Below are 20,934 nucleotides of genomic sequence, written 5' to 3'. Positions count from 1 at the left end.
AAAACAGGGGGAAAAAATTATGGAATCACCCTGTAAATTTTCATTCCCAAAACTAACACCTGCATCAAATAAGATCTGCTTGTTAGTCTGCATCTAAAAAGGAGTGATCACACCTTGGAGAGCTATTGCACCAAGTGGACTGACATGAATCATGGCTCCAACACGAGAGATGTCAATTGAAACAAAGGAGAGGATTATCAAACTCTTAAAAGAGGGTAAATCATCACGCAATGTTGCAAAAAAGATGTTGGTTGTTCACAGTCAGCTGTGTCTAAAATCTGGACCAAATACAAACATGGGAAGGTTGTTAAAGGCAAACATACGGGTAGACCAAGGAAGACATCAAAGCGTCAAGACAGGAAACTTAAAGCAATATATGTCTCCAAAACAGGAAATGTACAACAAAACAAATGAGGAACAAAATGGGAAAAAACTGGAGTCAATGTCTGTGACTGAACTGTAAGAAACCGCCTAAAGGAAATGGGATTAACATACAAAAAGCTAAACAATAAAAAGATGACTGCCTGAAGAGAACATGTACATTTTCACAGTCATTGATGATATGGGGCTGCATGTCAGGTAAAGGCACTGGGGAGATGCCTGTCATAACATCTTCAATAAATGACCAAGTTTACATTGAAATTTTGGACACTTTTCTTATCCCATCAATTGAAAGGATGTTTGGGGATGATGAAATCATTTATCAAGATGATAATGCATCCTGCCATAGAGCAAAAACTGTGAAAACATTCCTTGAAAGAAGACACATAAGGTCAATGTCATGGCCTGCAAATAGTCCGGATATCAATCCAGTTGAAAATCTTTGGTGGAAGTTGAAGAAAATGTTCCATGACAAGGCTCCAACCTGCAAAGCTGATCTGGCAACAGCAATCAGAGAAAGTTGGAGCCAGATTGATGAAGAGGACTGTGTGTTCACTCATTAAGTCCATGCCTCAGACACTGCAAGCTGTTATAAAAGCCAGAGGTGGTGCAACAACATACTAGTGATGTATTGGAGGGTTCTTTTGTTTGTTTTTCATGATTCCATCATTTTTTCCTCATAATTGAGTGATTCCATAATTTTTCCCTCTGTTTGGTCTTGAAAAGTAACAGTTACTGGCTGCACATTGTGTTTTCATGATTTTTTTTTTTTTGTGTTTCTTAAAGCCAGAAAGTTGCCATTTGAAATGACTTTGGTGCCGTCTGTGATCTGCTTTTTTTTTTTAAACCAAAGTAAAAAAACTGAATGAACATCCTCAGAGCCAGGGGTTGTAAATATAATACTGTTTAATTTTGCTCAAGTACCTGCACAATCACAAGAAAGGAGTGTGCATGTGTAATAATAATCATAATAAATATATTATTCCTCCTACACATGCACACTCATTTCCTGTGAGGGTGGAGATGTTAGACAGAGAGAGAAAGGAAAAAGGAAAAGGAAAAGGAAAAGGAAAAGGAAAAGGAAAAGGAAAAGGGAAAGGGAAAGGGAAAGGGAAAGGGAAAGGGAAAGGGAAAGGGAAAGGGAAAGGGAAAGGGAAAGGGAAAGGGAAAAGGGAAAGGGAAAGGGAAAGGGAAAGGGAAAAGGAAAAGGGAAAAGGGAAAGGGAAAGGGAAAAGGAAAAGGAAAAGGAAAAGGAAAAGGAAAAGGAAAAGGAAAAGAAAAAGAAAAAGAAAAAGAAAAAGAAAAAGAAAAAGAAAAAGAAAAAGAAAAGGAAGGAGGAAGGAAGGAGGAAGGAAGGAAGGATGTAGGAAGGAGAATAAGAATTATAAAATAAAATAATAATACTCTATACCCGCTCTCAAGCATCTGCACGCTCACAGAAAATGAGTATGCATGTGTAGGAGGAACAATAATAATAATAATAATAATAATAATAATAATAATAATAATAATAATACTCTTTAGTCGTCCTCACCCTCTGTAGCATAATTCATCATTTATTAAAAATTTCACACTTTTCAGGTATATTAATAAATGATCTGACGCACATGGTCTAGAATAAATAATATTTTACATGGTGAGAAAGAAAAAAAAAAAATAAAGCTGCCCGATAATCATTACTTCCATGATCCTCCCTAAAGAGCAGCTACACCTTAAAATAAAAGTATAAAAAGTAAATAAAAAAAAAACGAAAACCAGGGTGACGGTCCGGCGGCCATAATAGCTTCCGAATAGAATTAATAATTCATATTCAGGAAATTGCATTTAATAGACAAAAAAAATAATAAAAAAAAAAAAAATAGTACTGAAAATGTGAACAATCCTTTTAAGGATTGAGGAGAAAGAAAAAAAAAAAATGTAGGAAATGTCCATCAGTAAGCAATACTGTGAATTATTCTGTGGTTTTGACTCTTCAAAAAAAATATTTTTTTAGCAGTAAGTGTTCTTCCAGTTCATAGTTTAGTCAGTGACTAATTCGGTTCAGTAGCTGTACATCTGTTCTTGTGAGTCCACTTCTCCAGTCTGTCCAACCCGATTGGGAGACGTGTGAGGCTCCTGATCTGTCGCCTCCGGGGGCGGTTCTTCTTCTACTAGAGGCGGAGTTTCCCCCACAGGGACCGCCCTCCAGGTCAGAGGTCCCTCGGTGGCGATCTGCCCTCCTAATGGGGCTATGGAATTGACGAACGTGGTGAGGTTGATGAAGTGGGCGACAGGGTGAGAGCCGGCGGTCTCCGGCGCCGCTGTTATCGCCAGCTCCGCCGGCCTGTTGTGAAGTACGGCGCTGCCGCTCACCGCGTCGAAGGTCACCGTCAGGATGGAGCTGTCCAGCTGGAGCTGGCGGTCAGGAGCTGTCAGGTGACCCACTGCCACTGGCTGCAGGCTGGCAAACTGAGCCCCTGCCGTGGTGGTGATGGGGGTAACCGTTATGTTGGTTAAACCCACTGAGCACGACGGGGCCGGGACATTTCCGTCACTGATCGTCACCACAACCTGCAATACAAAAATATAAAAAAAATAAATAAATAAAAACAACAACAACGAATAATAACACAAAATAAATACTATAGCACACAAAAAAAAAAAAAAAAACAGAATACAGCATGCTACAATCAGAATCAGGGGTTCATTATAATGGCTTTACCCTCAATGCATATTCTAGTCACCTCCAGAGCTGAATTCACAATTCTGCCGGACAGAATCAGCCAGAAAAACACAAACAGGTGTCAAAAGGTTTAACTACTTAGGAGGTTTCATTATTGAAGCCCTCTAACCTCCTGCCCTTTATTCTGCAAAAAGAAGATTTTTGGTACTCACCGTAAAATCTTTCTCGGATTCTTTAATGGTGGGGGACACAGGAGCCCATGGTCCAGTGTCCCCCAATAAGGTGAGAGAAATCTTATATATTCGGATATTCAGCTTATAAGACGCACCCCCTACTTTCCCCCAAAATTTGGTGGAACAAAAGTGCGTCTTATAAAGCGAAAAATACGGTTTATATAATTATATATATATATATATATATATATATATATATATATATATATATATATATATACATACATACATACATATATACATATACACACACATACATATATACATATATACATTGGACAGTGACACAAGTTTTGTTATTTTAGCGGTTTACAAAAACATGTTCAGAAATACAATTCTATATATAATATGGGCTGAAAGTGCACACTCCCAGCTGCAATATGAGAGTTTTCACATCCAAATCGGAGAAAGGGTTTAGGAATCATAGCTCTGTAATGCATAGCCTCCTCTTTTTAAAGGGACCAAAAGTAATTGGACAAGGGACTCTAAGGGCTGCAATTAACTCTGAAGGCGTCTCCCTCGTTAACCTGTAATCAATGAAGTAGTTAAAAGGTCTGGGGTTGATTACAGGTGTGTGGTTTTGCATTTGGAAGCTGTTGCTGTGACCAGACAACATGCGGTCTAAGGAACTCTCAATTGAGGTGAAGCAGAACATCCTGAGGCTGAAAAAAAAAAGGGAATTTTGTTTACTTACCGTAAATTCCTTTTCTTCTAGCTCCTATTGGGAGACCCAGACAATTGGGTGTATAACTTGTGCCTCTGGAGGCCACACAAAGTATTACACTTTTAAAAAAGTGTAACCCCTCCCCTCTGCCTATACACCCTCACGTGGATCACGGGCTCCTCAGTTTTGGTGCAAAAGCAGGAAGGAGAAAACTTATAAATTGGTCTAGGGTAAATTCAATCCGAAGGATGTTCGGAGAACTGAAGACCATGAACCCAAAGAACAAATCAACATCAACAACATGTGTACACAAAAGAACAACCAGCCCGAAGGGCACAGGGGCGGGTGCTGGGTCTCCCAATAGGAGCTAGAAGAAAAGGAATTTACGGTAAGTAAACAAAGGGAATTTTGTTTACTTACCGTAAATTCCTTTTCTTCTAGCTCCAATTGGGAGACCCAGACAATTGGGTGTATAGCTATGCCTCCGGAGGCCACACAAAGTATTACACTAAAAGTGTAAAGCCCCTCCCCTTCAGCCTATACACCCCCCGTGCTGCCACGGGCTCCTCAGTTTTGGTGCAAAAGCAAGAAGGAGGAAAAAATTATAAACTGGTTTAAAGTAAATTCAATCCGAAGGAATATCTGAGAACTGAAACCATTCAACGTGAACAACATGTGTACACAAAAACAGGGGCGGGTGCTGGGTCTCCCAATTGGAGCTAGAAGAAAAGGAATTTACGGTAAGTAAACAAAATTCCCTTCTTTGGCGCTCCATTGGGAGACCCAGACAATTGGGACGTCCAAAAGCAGTCCCTGGGTGGGTAAATAATACCTCATAATAGAGCCGTAACGGCTCCGTCCTACAGGTGGGCAACCGCCGCCTGAAGGACTTGCCTACCTAGGCTGGCATCTGCCGAAGCATAGGTATGCACCTGATAGTGTTTCGTGAAAGTGTGCAGGCTCGACCAGGTAGCTGCCTGACACACCTGCTGAGCCGTAGCCTGGTGTCGCAAGGCCCAGGACGCTTCCACGGCCCTGGTAGAATGGGCCTTCAGCCCTGAGGGAACCGGAAGCCCCGAGGAACGATAAGCTTCGAGAATTGGTTCCTTGATCCACCGAGCCAGGGTTGATTTGGAAGCTTGTGTCCCTTTACGCTGGCCAGCGACAAGGACAAAGAGTGCATCCGAGCGGCGCAGGGGCGCCGTACGAGAAATGTAGACTCTGAGTGCTCTCACCAGATCTAACAAGTGCAAATCCTTTTCACACTGGTGAACTGGATGAGGGCAAAAAGAAGGTAAGGAGATATCCTGATTGAGATGAAAGGGGGATACCACCTTAGGGAGGAATTCCGGAACCGGACGCAGAACCACCTTGCCCTGGTGAAACACCAGGAAAGGAGCTTTGCATGACTACGCTGCTAGCTCAGACACTCTCCGAAGTGAAGTGACTGCTACTAGAAAAACCACTTTCTGCGAAAGGCGTGCGAGCGAAATATCCCTCATTGGCTCGAACGGTGGTTTCTGAAGAACCATCAGCACCCTGTTCAGATCCCAGGGTTCTAACGGACGCTTGTAAGGAGGGACGATGTGACAAACCCCTTGCAGGAACGTGCGTACCTGTGGGAGTCTGGCCAGGCGCTTCTGAAAAACACAGAGAGCGCAGAGACTTGTCCCTTAAGGGAGCCTAGCGACAAACCCTTTTCCAATCCGGATTGAAGAAAGGACAGAAAAGTGGGCAAGGCAAATGGCCAGGGAGAGAAACCCTGAGCAGAGCACCACGACAGGAATATTTTCCACGTCCTGTGGTAGATCTTGGCGGACGTTGGTTTCCTAGCCTGTCTCATGGTGGCAATGACCTCTTGAGATAATCCTGAAGACGCTAAGATCCAGGACTCAATGGCCACACAGTCAGGTTGAGGGCCGCAGAATTCAGATGGAAAAACGGCCCTTGAGACAGCAAGTCTGGTCGGTCTGGCAGTGCCCACGGTTGGCCGACCGTGAGATGCCACAGATCCGGGTACCACGACCTCCTCGGCCAGTCTGGAGCGACGAGGATGGCGCGGCGGCAGTCGGCCCTGATCTTGCGTAACACTCTGGGCAACAGTGCCAGAGGGGGAAACACATAAGGAAGCTGAAACTGCGACCAATCCTGAACTAAGGCGTCTGCCGCCAGAGCTCTGTGATCTTGAGATCGAGCCATGAATGTTGGGACCTTGTTGTTGTGCCGTGACGCCATTAGGTCGACGTCCGGCATCCCCCAGCGGCAACAGATCTCCTGAAACACGTCCGGGTGAAGGGACCATTCCCCTGCGTCCATGCCCTGGCGACTGAGAAAGTCTGCTTCCCAGTTTTCTACGCCCGGGATGTGAACTGCGGATATGGTGGATGCTGTGGCTTCCACCCACATCAAAATCCGCCGGACTTCTTGGAAGGCTTGCCGACTGCGTGTTCCACCTTGGTGGTTGATGTAAGCCACCGCTGTGGAGTTGTCCGACTGAATTCGGATCTGCTTGCCTTCCAGCCACTGCTGGAACGCTTTTAGGGCAAGATACACTGCCCTGATCTCCAGAACATTGATCTGAAGTGAGGACTCTTGCTGAGTCCACGTACCCTGAGCCCTGTGGTGGAGAAAAACTGCTCCCCACCCTGACAGACTCGCGTCCGTCGTGACCACCGCCCAGGATGGGGGTAGGAAGGATTTCCCCTTCGATAATGAGGTGGGAAGAAGCCACCACCGAAGGGAAGCTTTGGTTGCCTGAGAGAGGGAGACGTTCCTGTCTAGGGACGTCGGCATCCTGTCCCATTTGCGTAGGATGTCCCATTGAAGAGGACGCAGGTGAAACTGCGCGAAAGGAACTGCCTCCATTGCTGCCATCATCTTCCCCAGGAAGTGCATGAGGCGCCTCAAGGGGTGTGACCGACCTTGAAGGAGAGATTGCACCCCTGTCTGTAGTGAACGCTGTTTGTCCAGCGGAAGCTTCACTATCGCTGGAAGAGTATGAAACTCCATGCCAAGATATGTCAGAGATTGGACCGGTGTCAGATTTGACTTTGGAAAATTGATGATCCACCCGAAACTCTGGAGAGTCTCCAGAGTAACGTTGAGGCTGTGTTGGCATGCCTCTTGAGAGGGTGCCTTGACCAGCAGATCGTCTAAGTAAGGTATCACCGAGTGACCCTGAGAGTGGAGGACCGCAACTACTGTAGCCATGACCTTGGTGAAAACCCTTGGGGCTGTCGCCAGGCCGAACGGCAGTGCCGCGAACTGAAGGTGTTCGTCTCCTATGGCGAAGCGCAGGAAGCGCTGATGCTCTGGAGCAATCGGTACGTGGAGATAAGCATCTTTGATATCGATCGATGCTAGGAAATCTCCTTGGGACATTGAGGCGATGACGGAGCGGAGGGATTCCATCCGGAACCGCCTGGTCATTACGTGTTTGTTGAGCAGTTTTAGATCCAAAACAGGACGGAAAGACCCGTCCTTCTTTGGAACCACAAACAGGTTGGAGTAGAAACCGTGACCCTGTTGCTGAAGAGGAACCGGGACCACCACTCCTGCCTTCAGAATGCCCACCGCCTGCAGAAGAGCCTCGGCTCGCTCGGGAGGCGGAGATGTTCTGAAGAATCGAGTCGGAGGACGAGAGCTGAACTCTATCCTGTAACCGTGAGACAAAATGTCTCTCACCCAACGGTCTTTTACTTGTGGCAGCCAGGTGTCGCAAAAGCGGGAGAGCCTGCCACCGACCGAGGATGCGGTGTGAGGAGGCCGTAAGTCATGAGGAAGCCGCCTTGGTAGCGGCACCTCCGGCGGTCTTTTTAGGGCGTGATTTGGACCGCCATGCGTCGGAGTTCCTCTGATCCTTCTGAGGCCTTTTGGACGAGGAGAATTGGGACCTGCCCGCCCCCCGAAAGGACCGAAACCTCGACTGTCCCCTCCTCTGTTGGGGTGTTTTTGGTTTGGCCTGGGGTAAGGATGTTTCCTTTCCCTTGGATTGTTTGATGATTTCATCCAATCTCTCACCAAACAAGCGGTCGCCAGAAAATGGCAATCCAGTTAAGCACTTTTTGGAAGCCGAATCTGCCTTCCATTCCCGTAGCCACAAGGCCCTGCGTATTGCCACCGAATTGTTGGCTGCAACCGCCGTACGGCTCGCAGAGTCCAGGACAGCATTAATAGCGTAGGACGCAAATGCCGACGTTTGAGAGGTTATGGACGCCACCTGCGGCGCAGACGTACGTGTGAGTGCGTCAATTTGCGCCTGACCAGCTGAGATAGCTTGGAGTGCCCATACGGCTGCGAATGCTGGAGCAAAAGACGCGCCGATCGCTTCATAGATGGATTTCAACCAGAGCTCCATCTGTCTGTCAGTGGCATCCTTGAGTGAAGCTCCATCTTCCACTGCAACTATGGATCTAGCCGCCAGTCTGGAGATTGGAGGATCCACCTTGGGACACGGAGTCCAGCCCTTGACCACGTCAGGGGGGGAAGGGGTAACGTGTATCCTTAAGGCGCTTGGAAAAACGCTTATCTGGACAAGCTCGGTGTTTCTGGACTGCCTCTCTGAAGTCAGAGTGGTCCAGAAACATACTCATTGTACGCTTAGGAAACCTGAAACGGAATTTCTCCTGCTGAGAAGCTGACTCCTCCACTGGAGGAGCTGAGGGAGAAATATCCAACATTTGATTGATGGACGCAATAAGATCATTCACTATGGCGTCCCCATCAGGAGTATCAAGGTTGAGAGCGGCTTCAGGATCAGAATCCTGATCAGCTAGCTCCGCTTCATCATACAGAGAGTCCTCTCGCTGAGACCCTGAACAATGTGATGATGTCGAGGGGATTTCATAGCGAGCTCGCTTAGTCGGTCTGGGACTGCGTTCCATGTCAGAGACCTCACCCTGGGATCTATGAGACACCCCGGGAGAACATTGTTGTTCCAACTGAGGGGAACCAGGGGGCAATGATTCCACAGTGCCCATGGCTTGAGATGCCGGCCTGGACTGCAAGGCTTCTAATATCTTAGCCATAGTCTCAGAAAGTCTTTCAGTAAAAACTGCAAACTCCGTCCCTGTCACCTGGACAGTGTTAACAGGTGGTTCTCCCTGGGCCACCCTTAGCAGAGGCTCCGGCTGAGTAAGTGCCACAGGGGCCGAGCATTGCACACAATGAGGGTCAGTGGAACCTGCCGGCAGTATAGCCGTACATGCTGCACAGGCAGCATAGTAAGTCTGTGCTTTGGCACCCTTGCTATTTGTGGACGACATGCTGTTGTCCCCTCTGAGCAATACAGGAGGGTATATAGCCAAAAACAACCGTGCACCATACAGTGTAAAGTATAGCCTATAATCAAATAATCTATAAGTACACTTCTGCACCAGTGGGGCCAGCACCTAGGTGCTGCTTACCGCCCGCGCAATGCGGTTGTGTGGTCACCAGAATTCCTGCCTGGGTCTCCCTGAGCTTGTCTCCCTTCTCCAGCGTTAGCAGAACTGACAGGAATGGCTGCCGGCGTCCTGAGGAGAGGAGGGGGCCGTGGGCGTGCCCTAGAAAGTGCGGGAATCTGGTGCCCCACTGTGCACAGTGAGGGGGGTGGAGTATGCAAAGCATGCGCCAGCCTCAGTTGCTGACGTCCTTTACAGCGTCCCGCCCTTCCCCTGACTGGCAGGCCTGGGGGCGGGAAAAGAATGAGACTAGGCCGCAAAAGCCGGGGACTAAAGTTATAATCGCGGCCGCCGTATAAGCGCGGTCGGCGCGGAAGTCCCCGGCGCACTAACAGTCCCAGCCGCGCCGCAGTGATAACAATGGCAGCGGCGGTCAGCGCGGCAGTCCCCATACACTAATACACTCAGCGACGCTGCAGTGTGTAAAGGCACAAACGCAGTCAGCGCCGCGGTCCCCGGTGCACTAGCACACCCAGCAATGCTGGAGTGTTGCTGTGCGCGGTCCCCACGGGGACACAGAGTACCTCAAAGTAGCAGGGCCATGTCCCTGAACGATACTCGGCTCCTATCCAGCAGAGTCCTCAGGAGCTGTGGATGGAGCACGGTCTCATGTGCCTGGAGACCGATAGGATCCCACTTCACCCAGAGCCCTAAGGGGGATGGGGAAGGAAAACAGCATGTGGGCTCCAGCCTCCGTACCCGCAATGGATACCTCAACCTTAACAACACCGCCGACAAGAGTGGGGTGAGAAGGGAGCATGCTGGGGGCCCTGTTATGGGCCCTCTTTTCTTCCATCCGACATAGTCAGCAGCTGCTGCTGACTAAGCTGTGGAGCTATGCGTGGATGTCTGCCTCCTTCGCACAAAGCATAAAAACTGAGGAGCCCGTGGCAGCACGGGGGGTGTATAGGCTGAAGGGGAGGGGCTTTACACTTTTAGTGTAATACTTTGTGTGGCCTCCGGAGGCATAGCTATACACCCAATTGTCTGGGTCTCCCAATGGAGCGCCAAAGAAATTCCCTTTTTCTTTGTCGCTCCATTGGGAGACCCAGACAATTCGGACGTCCAAGAGCAGTCCCTGGGTGGGTAAAGCAATACCTCAATAACAAGAGCTGAAAACGGCCCCCTCTTACAGGTGGGCAACCGCCGCCTGGAGGACTCGCCAACCTAGACTGGCGTCTGCCGAAGCATAGGTATGCACTTGATAGTGCTTCGTGAAAGTGTGCAGACTAGACCACGTAGCTGCCTGACACACCTGCTGAGCCGTCGCCCGGTGCCGCAATGCCCAGGACGCACCCACGGCTCTGGTAGAATGGGCTTTCAACCCTGAAGGAAGTGGAAGCCCAGAAGTACGGTAGGCCTCGAGAATCGGTTCCTTGATCCACCGAGCCAAGGTTGACTTGGAGGCCTGAGATCCCTTACGCTGGCCAGCGACAAGGACAAAGAGCGCGTCTGAACGGCGCAGGGGCGCCGTGCGAGACACGTAGACCCGGAGTGCTCTCACTAGATCCAAAGAGTGCAAATCCTTTTCACACTGGTGAATTGGATTAGGGCAAAAGGAAGGCAAGGAGATATCCTGATTTAGATGAAAAGGGGATACCACCTTAGGGAGAAATTCCGGGACAGGACGCAGAACCACCTTATCCTGGTGGAAAACCAGGAAGGGAGCTTTGCATGATAGCGCTGCAACTCAGACACTCTGCGAAGTGATGTGACTGCCACCAGGAAGGCCACCTTCTGAGAAAGGCGGGAGAGAGAGACATCCCGCAGCGGCTCAAAAGGCGGCTTTTGAAGAGCTGTCAGGACCCTGTTAAGATCCCAAGGTTCCAACGGACGTTTGTAAGGTGGAAACATGTGGCAAACCCCCTGCAGGAACGTGCGGACCTGAGGAAGCCTGGCTAGACGCGTTTGAAAAAACACGGAGAGCGCCGACACTTGGCCCTTGAGAGAGCCGAGGGACAAACCCTTGTCCATTCCAGATTGTAGGAATGAAAGAAATGTAGGTAATGCAAACGGCCATGGAGGAAAACCGTTATCAGAGCACCAGGATAAGAAGATTTGCCAAGTCCTGTGATAGATCTTGGCGGACGTTGGTTTCCTGGCTTGTCTCATGGTGGCAATGACATCCTGAGATAACCCTTAAGACGCTAGGAGCCAGGACTCAATGGCCACGCAGTCAGGTTGAGGGCCACAGAATTCAGATCGAAAGAAGGGAATTTTGTTTACTTACCGTAAATTCCTTTTCTTCTAGCTCCTATTGGGAGACCCAGACAATTGGGTGTATAGCTTCTGCCTCCGGAGGCCACACAAAGTATTACACTTTAAAAAGTGTAACCCCTCCCCTCTGCCTATACACCCTCCCGTGCATCACGGGCTCCTCAGTTTTGGTGCAAAAGCAGGAAGGAGGAAACTTATAAATTGGTCTAAGGTAAATTCAATCCGAAGGATGTTCGGAGAACTGAAAACCATGAACCAAAAGAACCATTCAACATGAACAACATGTGTACACAAAAGAACAACCAGCCCGAAGGGAACAGGGGCGGGTGCTGGGTCTCTCAATAGGAGCTAGAAGAAAAGGAATTTACGGTAAGTAAACAAAATTCCCTTCTTCTTTGTCGCTCCATTGGGAGACCCAGACAATTGGGACGTCCAAAAGCAGTCCCTGGGTGGGTAAAGAAGGGAATTTTGTTACTTACCGTAAATTCCTTTTCTTCTAGCTCCTATTGGGAGACCCAGACGATTGGGTGTATAGCTACTGCCTCCGGAGGCCACACAAAGCATTACACTAAAAAGTGTAAGGCCCCTCCCCTTCTGGCTATACACCCCCAGTGGGATCACTGGCTCACCAGTTTTAGTGCAAAAGCAAGAAGGAGGAAAGCCAATAACTGGTTTAAACAAATTCACTCCGAAGTAACATCGGAGAACTGAAAACCATTCAACATGAACAACATGTGTACCCGAAAACAACCAAAAATCCCGAAGGACAACAGGGCGGGTGCTGGGTCTCCCAATAGGAGCTAGAAGAAAAGGAATTTACGGTAAGTAACAAAATTCCCTTCTTCGGCGCTCCATTGGGAGACCCAGACGATTGGGACGTCCAAAAGCTGTCCCTGGGTGGGTAAAGAAATACCTCATGTTAGAGCTGCAAGACAGCCTTCCCCTACGGGGAGGCAACTGCCGCCTGCAGGACTCTTCTACCTAGGCTGGCGTCCGCCGAAGCATAGGTATGCACCTGATAATGTTTGGTGAAAGTGTGCAGACTCGACCAGGTAGCTGCCTGGCACACCTGTTGAGCCGTAGCCTGGTGCCGTAATGCCCAGGACGCACCCACGGCTCTGGTAGAATGGGCCTTCAGCCCTGATGAAACCGGAAGCCCAGTAGAACGGTAGGCTTCAAGGATTGGTTCCTTGATCCATTGAGCCAGGGTGGATGTTGCAGCCTGCGATCCCTTGCGCTGACCAGTGACAAGGACAAAGAGTGCATCCGAGCGGCGCAGGAGCGCCGTGCGGGAATGTAGATTCTGGGTGCTCTACACCAGATCCAACAATGCAAAGCCATTACATATCGATGAAATGGATAAAAGGAAGGTAAGGAGATATCCTGATTGTGATAAAAAGGGGATACCACCTTAGGGAGAAACTCTGGGATCGGACGCAGCACTACCTTATCTTGGTGAACACCAGGAAGGGAGCTCTGGATGACCGCGCTGCTAGTTCTGACACTCTCCGAAGAGACGTGACCGCTACCAGAAAGGCCACTTTCTGTGAAAGTCGAGAAAGTGAAAACAACCCTCAGAGGCTCGAAGGGCGGCTCCTAGAGAGCAATTAATACCCTGTGCAGATCCCATGGGTCTGACGGCCTCTTGTACGGAGGGACAATGTGATAACCCCCCTGCAGGAACGTGCGTACCTGAGGAAGTCGTACTAGGCGCTTCTGAAAGAATACCGACAGCGCTGCGACTTGTCCTTTAAGGGAGCCGAGCGACAACCCTTTTCCCAATCCAGATGCAGGAAGGGGGGGAAAAAGGAGACAATGCAAATGGCCAGGGAGACACTCCCTAAGCAGAGCACCAAGATAAGAATAACTTCCACGTCTTGTGGGAGATTTTGGCAGACGTCGGCTTCCTAGCCCGTCTCATGGTGGCAATGACGTCTTGAGATAATCCTGAAGACGCTAGGATCTCGGACTCGATGGCCACACAGTCCGGATCAGGGCCGTAGAATTCAGTGGAAAGAACGGCCCTTGGAACAGTAAGTCTGGCCGGTCTGAGAGTGCCCACGGTTGGCCGACCGTGAGATGCCACAGATCCGGGACCACGACCTCCTCGGTCAGTCTGGGACGACGAGGATGGCGCGACGGCAAGCGGAGCTGAGCTTGCGTAGCACTCTGGGCAACAGTGCCAGAGTAGGAAACACATAGGGTAGCTGGAACTGCGACCAATCCTGAACTAGGGCGCCTGCCGCCAGAGCTCTTTGCTCGTGAGACCGCGCCATGAAAATCGGGACCTTGTTGTTGTGCCGAGACGCCATTAGGTCGACGTCCGGCATCCTCCAGCGGCTACAGATTTCCTGACACCATACTGGGTGCAGAGGCCATTCCCCTGCGTCCATGCCCAGGCGACTGAGGAAGTCTGCTTCCCAATTTTCTACGCCCGGGATGTGAACTGCGGATATGGTGGATGCTCTGTCCCCCACCCACATCAGAATCCGCCGGATTGCCTGGTAGGCTTGGCGATGCGTGTTCCGCCTTGGTGGGCGATGTCTGCCACCGCTGTGGAATTGTCCGACTGAATTCGGACCTGTTTTCCTTCCAGCCACTGCTGGAAGGCTTGCAGGGCAAGATGCACTGCCCAGATTTCCAGAACATTGATCTGAAGGATGGACTCCTCTGGAGAGAGTCCTTGACCGTCTGAGAAGGGAAACGTTCCTTTCTAGGGACGTCGACTCCCCAACCCATTGGCAAAGCATGTCCCATTGAAGTGGACGCAGTGAAACTGCGCGAAAGTGACTGCCTCTGCATGAGGCGTCTTAAGGGGTGCGACTGGCCTTGAAGGAGAGACTGCACCCCCGTCTGTAGTGAACGCTGCTTGTCCAGCGGAAGCTTCACTATCGCTGAGGGAGTGTGAAACTCCATCCGATGTAACCTTGAAAAGTTGATGATCCACCCGAAACTCTGGAGAGTCTCCAGCGCCACGTTCAGGCTGTGTCGGCATGCCTCTTGAGAGGGTGCCTTGACAAGTGGATCGTCCAGTAAGGATCACAGAGTGACCCTGAGAGTGCAGGACTGCTCCCACTGCTGCCCTGAACTTGGTGAAAACCCGTAGGGCTGTCGCCAGACCGAAGGGCAGGGCTACGCACTGAAGATGCTCGTCTTCAATAACGAAACGTAGCAAACGCTGGTGCTCTGGAGCAATCGGCACGAGGAGATAAGCATCCTGATGTCTATTGATGCTAGGAAATCTCCTTGAGACATTGAGGCAATGACGGAGCGGAGGGTTACATCCGGAACCGCCTGGCCTTCACGTGCTTGGTGAGCAGTTTTAGGTCCAGAACGGAACGGAAAAAGCCACCCTTTTTTGGCACCCCAATAAGATTGGAGGAAAAAAACCGTGTCTTGTTCCTGAAGAGGAACAGGGATTACCACTCCTTCTGCCTGCAGAAGAGCATCGGCTCGGTGGGGGGGGGGGGGGGGGGGAGTTCTGAAGAATCGAGCCGGAGGACGAGAACAGAGCTCTATCCTGTACACGTGAGACACAATGTCTCTCACCCACCGGTCTGTGACCTGTGGCAGCTAAATGTACCCAGAAGCGGGAGATTCTGCCACCAACCGCGGATGCGGGGAGAGAGAGCTGAAATACATGAGGAGATCGCCTTGGTAGCGGTTCCTCCTGCTGCCTTCCTTGGGCGTGAATGAGCCCGGCCGGAATCTGAGCCCCTCTGAGCCTTTTGAGCCCTTTTAGACGAGTACAATTGGGACTTGCCCGAGCCTGGGAAGGACCAACCTCGACTGTCCCCCCAGGACAGCATTACTAGGGTAAGTCGCAATGCAGACATTGCGAGGTTAAGGACACCACCTGCGGCACAGATGTACATGTGCTCAAGACCAGCTGCGCAAGACCAGCTGAAATAGGTTAGGGTGCCCATACGGCTGCGAATGCCGGAGCAACCGACACGCTGATAGCTTCACAGACAGATTTCAACCAGAGGTCTATCTGTCTGTCAATGGCATCTTTAAGTGAATTCCCATCTCCACTGCAACTATGGATCTAGCCGCAAGCCTGGAGATTGGGGGATCCACCCTTGGACCCTGGGTCCAGGGCTGCACCACATCAGGGTAAAGGGATAACGTGCATCCTTAATACGTTTGGAGAAAAACGTTTATCTGGTAAGCGTGGTGTTTCTGAACTGCGTCTCTGAAGTCAGCGTGGTCAGAAAAAGTACTCAATCTACGCATGAGTACTGAAAAAGGATTTCTCCTGCTGTGAAGCCGACTCCTCCACTGGGGGAGCTGAGGGAGAAATATGCAACATTCCATTGATGGACGCTATAAGATCATTCACTATGGCGTCACCATCCGGTGTATCCGGATTGAGAGCGGTGTCAGGACCAAAGCCCTGATCAGCTACGTCTGCCTCATCATACAGAGAGTCGTCCTGCTGGGACCTTGACCAGTGATGAAGCCGAGTGTCGTACCCAGCGAGCTAGCTTAGGCTGTCTGGGACTGCCGTCCGTGTCAGAGCCTTCACCCTGGAATGCCTGGGACCCCCCCGGAGCACTGAGTACGTTCCAAATGAGGGTGGCCAGGGAGCATTAATCAAGATTGCCCATGGCCTGTCTGGAGTGCAAAGTCTCCATCCCATGACAATCTCCGTCCCTGTCCCTGGACAGGGTTCACAGGTGGTTCCTTTGGCCACCTCTAGTAGAGACCCCGGCTGACCAAGTGCTACAGGGGAGCATTGCCCACAATGGGGGTCAGTGAAACCTGCCGGTGGAACAGTATCTGCAGGAAAAGCAGCATAGAAAGCCTGTGTTGCTTTTTTGCTGCTGTATTCTAGTCATCTATGCAATGTACAACATACAAGCATAAACACTTCAGCACATGCAATACAAGCAGCATAGAAAGCCTGTGCCTTGGCACCCTTGCTTTTTTGCTGCTATTGTCCAGCCATCTAGGAGAATATAGCCCAGAGTAGCGACCGCACAGTGCAATGTATAGCATACAAGCATATATACAAATGAACACTTCAGCACATGCAGTACAAGCAGCCTATAAAGCCTGTGCCTTGGCACCCATGCTTTTTTGCTGCAGTTGTCCAGCCCTCTAGGAGAATATAGCCAAGAGTAGCGACCGCACAGTGCAATGTATAGCATACAAGCATATATACAAATGAACACTTCAGCACATGCAGTACAAGCAGCCTATAAAGCCTGTGCCTTGGCACCCATGCTTTTTTGCTGCAGTTGTCCAGCCCTCTAGGAGAATATAGCCAAGAGTAGCGACCGTACAGTGCAATGTATAGCATACAAGCATAAGTACAAATGAACACTTCAGCCATGCAATACAAGCAGCCTAGAAAACCTGTGCCTTAGCACCCTTGCGTTTTTGCTGCTGTTATCTCGCCATCTAGAAGGGCATATAGCCAAAGATAGCGACCTACAGTGCAGTGTATAGCATACAAGCATAAAATACAAATGGACACTTCCGTATTTAGTGGGGTCAGCACTTCAGGTGCTGCTTACCGCCCGCCTATAACGCGGGTGTGTGGTCGCCAGAGCCCTGTGTTGGTTGCCCAGAGCATGTCTCCGTTCCCCAGCTCGGACGGCGTGCAGGAATGGCTGCCGGCGTCCTTCTCCAGCTCGTGTGACGAGGGGCGGGCCGTGGGCGTGCCCCAGACAAGAGCGGGAAACTGGCGTCCCACTGTGTCCAGTGAAGGGGGCTGGAGAATGCAAAGCAGACTCCAGCCCTCGGCGCTGACTGTCTGTACAGCGTCCCGCCTCTCCCCTGACTGGCAGGGCTGGAGGCGGGAACGAAACGAAAACTAGGCCGCAAAGCCGGGGACTCGAGTAATAAGCGTGGCCGTCCATGTGCACGGCCAGCGCGGAAGTCCCCGGCGCACCACAAGTCCCAGCCGCGCCACAGTGTAAAAAACACCCAGCAACGGCCGGCGCGGCAGTTCCCAATACATAAAGTCACTCAGCAAAGCTGTAGTGACTAATAGCACGAGCGCTCTGCGCTGTTGCCCCCGGCGCACTAACACTCCCAGCAATGCTGGTGTGTGTGTGCGCGCTTGCCCGGGGACACAGAGTACCTTAATGTAGCAGGGCCTGTCCCTGACGATACTCAGCTCCATATCCAGCAGGTTCTCTGGGTCTGTGGATGGAGCCCGGTCTCAGTGCCTGGAGACCTGTAAGATCCCACTTCACCCAGAGCCCTGAGGGGGGATGGGGAAGGAAAACAGCATGTGGGCTCCAGCCTCCGTACCCGCAATGGGTACCTCAACCTTACAAACCGCAAGTGGGGTGAGAAGGGAGCATGCTGGGGACCCCATATGGGCCCACTTTTCTTCCATCCGACATAGTCAGCAGCTGCTGCTGACTAAACAGTGGAGCTATGCGTGGATGTCTGACCTCCTTCGCACAAAGCAGAAAACTGGTGAGCCAGTGATCCCACTGGGGGTGTATAGCCAGAAGGGGAGGGGCCTTACACTTTTTAGTGTAATGCTTTGTGTGGCCTCCGGAGGCAGTAGCTATACACCCAATCGTCTGGGTCTCCCAATGGAGCGCCGAAGAAAGAATACCTCGATAAAAAAGAGCTGAAAACGACCTTCTCTTACAGGTGGGCAACCGCCGCCTGAAGGACTCGCCTACCTAGACTGGCGTCTGCCGAAGCATAGGTATGCACCTGATAGTGTTTCGTGAAAGTGTGCAGACTAGACCACGTAGCTGCCTGACACACCTGCTGAGCCGTAGCCCGGTGCCGCAATGCCCAGGACGCACCCACGGCTCTGGTAGAATGGGCTTTCAGCCCCAAAGGAAGCGGAAGCCCAGAAGAACGGTAGGCTTCAAGAATTGGTTCCTTGATCCACCGAGCCAAGGTTGACTTGGAAGCCTGCGAACCCTTACGCTGGCCAGCGACAAGGACAAAGAGCGCATCTGAACGGCGCAGGGGCGCCGTGCGAGACACGTAGAGCCGGAGTGCTCTCACCAGATCTAATGAGTGCAAATCCTTTTCACATTGGTGAATTGGATTAGGGCAAAATGAAGGTGAGGAGATATCCTGATTGAGATGAAAAGGAGATATCACCTTAGGGAGAAATTCCGGAACAGGACGCAGAACCACCTTATCCTGGTGAAAAACCAGGAAGGGGGCTTTGCATGACAGCGCTGCCAGCTCCGACACTCTACGGAGCGATGTAACTGCCACTAGAAATGCCACCTTCTGCGAAAGACGTGATAAAGAGACATCCCGCAGCGGCTCGAAAGGTGGTTTCTGAAGAGCCGTTAGCACCCTGTTAAGGTCCCAGGGTTCCAGCGGACGCTTATAAGGTGGGACTATGTGGCAAACTCCCTGCAGGAACGTGCGGACCTGCGGAAGCCTGGCTAGACGCTTTTGAAAAAATACGGATAGCGCCGATACTTGTCCCTTGAGAGAGCCGAGAGACAAACCCTTGTCCATTCCGGATTGGAGGAATGAAAGAAAAGTGGGTAAGGCAAAGGGCCAGGGAGTAAAACCCTTATCAGAGCACCAGGATAAGAAGATCCTCCAAGACCTGTGATAGATCTTGGCGGACGTTGGTTTCCTGGCCTGTCTCATGGTGGCAATGACATCTTGAGATAACCCTGAGGATGCTAGGAGCCAGGACTCAATGGCCACACAGTCAGGTTGAGGGCCACCGAATTCAGATGGAAAAACGGCCCTTGTGACAGCAAGTCTGGGCGGTCTGGGACCCACCGTGAGATGCCACAGATCCGAGTACCACGATCGCCTCGGCCAATCTGGGGCGACGAGAATGGCGCGACGACAGTCGGACCTGATTTTGCGCAGCACTCTGGGCAGCATCGCCAGAGGAGGAAATACATAAGGCAGTCGAAACTGCGACCAATCCTGAACTAGTGCGTCCGCCGCCAGAGCTCTGTGATCTTGAGACCGGGCCATGAATGCCGGGACTTTGTTGTTGTGCCGTGACGCCATGAGATCGACGTCCGGCATTCCCCAGCGGCGACAGATCTCTCGAAACACGTCTGGGTGAAGAGACCATTCCCCCGCGTCCATGCCCTGATGACTGAGAAAATCTGCTTCCCAGTTTTCTACGCCCGCGATGTGAACTGCGGAGATGGTGGAGGCTGTGGCTTCCACCCACTGCAGAATCCGTCGGACTTCCTGGAAGGCTTGACGACTGCGAGTGCCGCCTTGGTGGTTGATGTATGCGACGGCAGTGGCGTTGTCCGACTGGATACGGATCTGCCTGCCCTCCAGCAACTGCTGGAAAGCCAATAGGGCCAGATACACTGCCCTTATCTCCAGAATATTGATCTGAAGGGAAGACTCTATCGGAGTCCAGGTTCCCTGAGCTCTGCGGTGGAGAAAAACCGCCCCCCACCCTGACAGGCTCGCGTCCGTGGTGACCACAGCCCAGGTTGGGGGTAGGAAGGATTTTCCCTGCGACAGAGTTGGGAAGGAGCCACCACTGAAGTGACGTCTTGGTTGCAAGGGAAAGAGACGTTCCTGTCGAGGGAAGTCGACCTCCTGTCCCATTTGCGGAGAATGTCCCATTGGAGTGGCCGTAGATGGAACTGCGCGAAGGGCACTGCCTCCATTGCTGCCACCATCTTCCCCAGGAAGTGCATGAGACGCCTCAAGGGGTGTGACTGACCCCGAAGAAGAGATTGCACCCCTGCCTGCAGAGAAAGCTGTTTGTCCAGCGGTAGCATGACTACCGCTGACTGAGTATGAAACTCCATCCCGAGGTAAGTCAGTGATTGGGTCGGTGTCAACTTGGACTTTGGGAAGTTGATGATCCACCCGAACTGCTGGAGAGTCGCCAGAGCGACGGAAAGGCTGTTTTGACACGCCATCTGAGAGGGTGCCCTGACCAGAAGATCGTCTAAGTAGGGAATCACCGAGTGGCCCTGAGAGTGTAGGACCGCCACAACCGATGCCATGACCTTGGTGAACACCCGTGGGGCTGTCGCCAGGCCGAAAGGCAATGCCACGAACTGAAGGTGTTCGTCCCCGATGGCGAAACGCAAAAAGCGTTGATGTTCGGGTGCGATCGGCACATGGAGATAAGCATCCTTGATGTCGATCGATGCTAGGAAGTCTCCTTGTGACATCGATGCGATGACCGAGCGGAGAGATTCCATCCGAAACCGTCTGATGCTCACATGTCTGTTGAGTAGTTTGAGGTCCAGAACGGGACGGAACGAACCGTCCTTCTTTGGCACCACGAACAAGTTGGAGTAAAAGCCGCGACCATGTTCCTGGGGGGGAACAGGGATCACAACTCCTTCTGTCTTCAGAGCGTCCACTGCCTGAAAAAGTGCATCAGCCCGC

General features: G+C 51.0%; 1 protein-coding gene across 1 annotated transcript in view; it reads right to left on the bottom strand.

Moving 5' to 3' along the window:
- Positions 1-1,911: 1,911 nt before the first annotated feature.
- PRDM15 (PR/SET domain 15) overlaps positions 1,912-20,934 on the bottom strand; it is a 178,289-nt gene continuing 159,266 nt past the window's right edge. Inside the window, exon 25 of the mRNA XM_075333299.1 lies at positions 1,912-2,931. Coding sequence (XP_075189414.1) covers positions 2,422-2,931 — 510 coding nt within the window. The 3' untranslated portion in view covers positions 1,912-2,421. The remainder of the gene's footprint in view (positions 2,932-20,934) is intronic.

This window comes from Anomaloglossus baeobatrachus, chromosome 2 (genome assembly GCF_048569485.1).
Source record: "Anomaloglossus baeobatrachus isolate aAnoBae1 chromosome 2, aAnoBae1.hap1, whole genome shotgun sequence".
In the NCBI taxonomy this organism is placed as follows: Eukaryota; Metazoa; Chordata; class Amphibia; order Anura; family Aromobatidae; genus Anomaloglossus; species Anomaloglossus baeobatrachus.
Note: the sequence above shows the minus strand (reverse complement) of the source record. Positions and strands in the feature narration are given on the sequence as shown.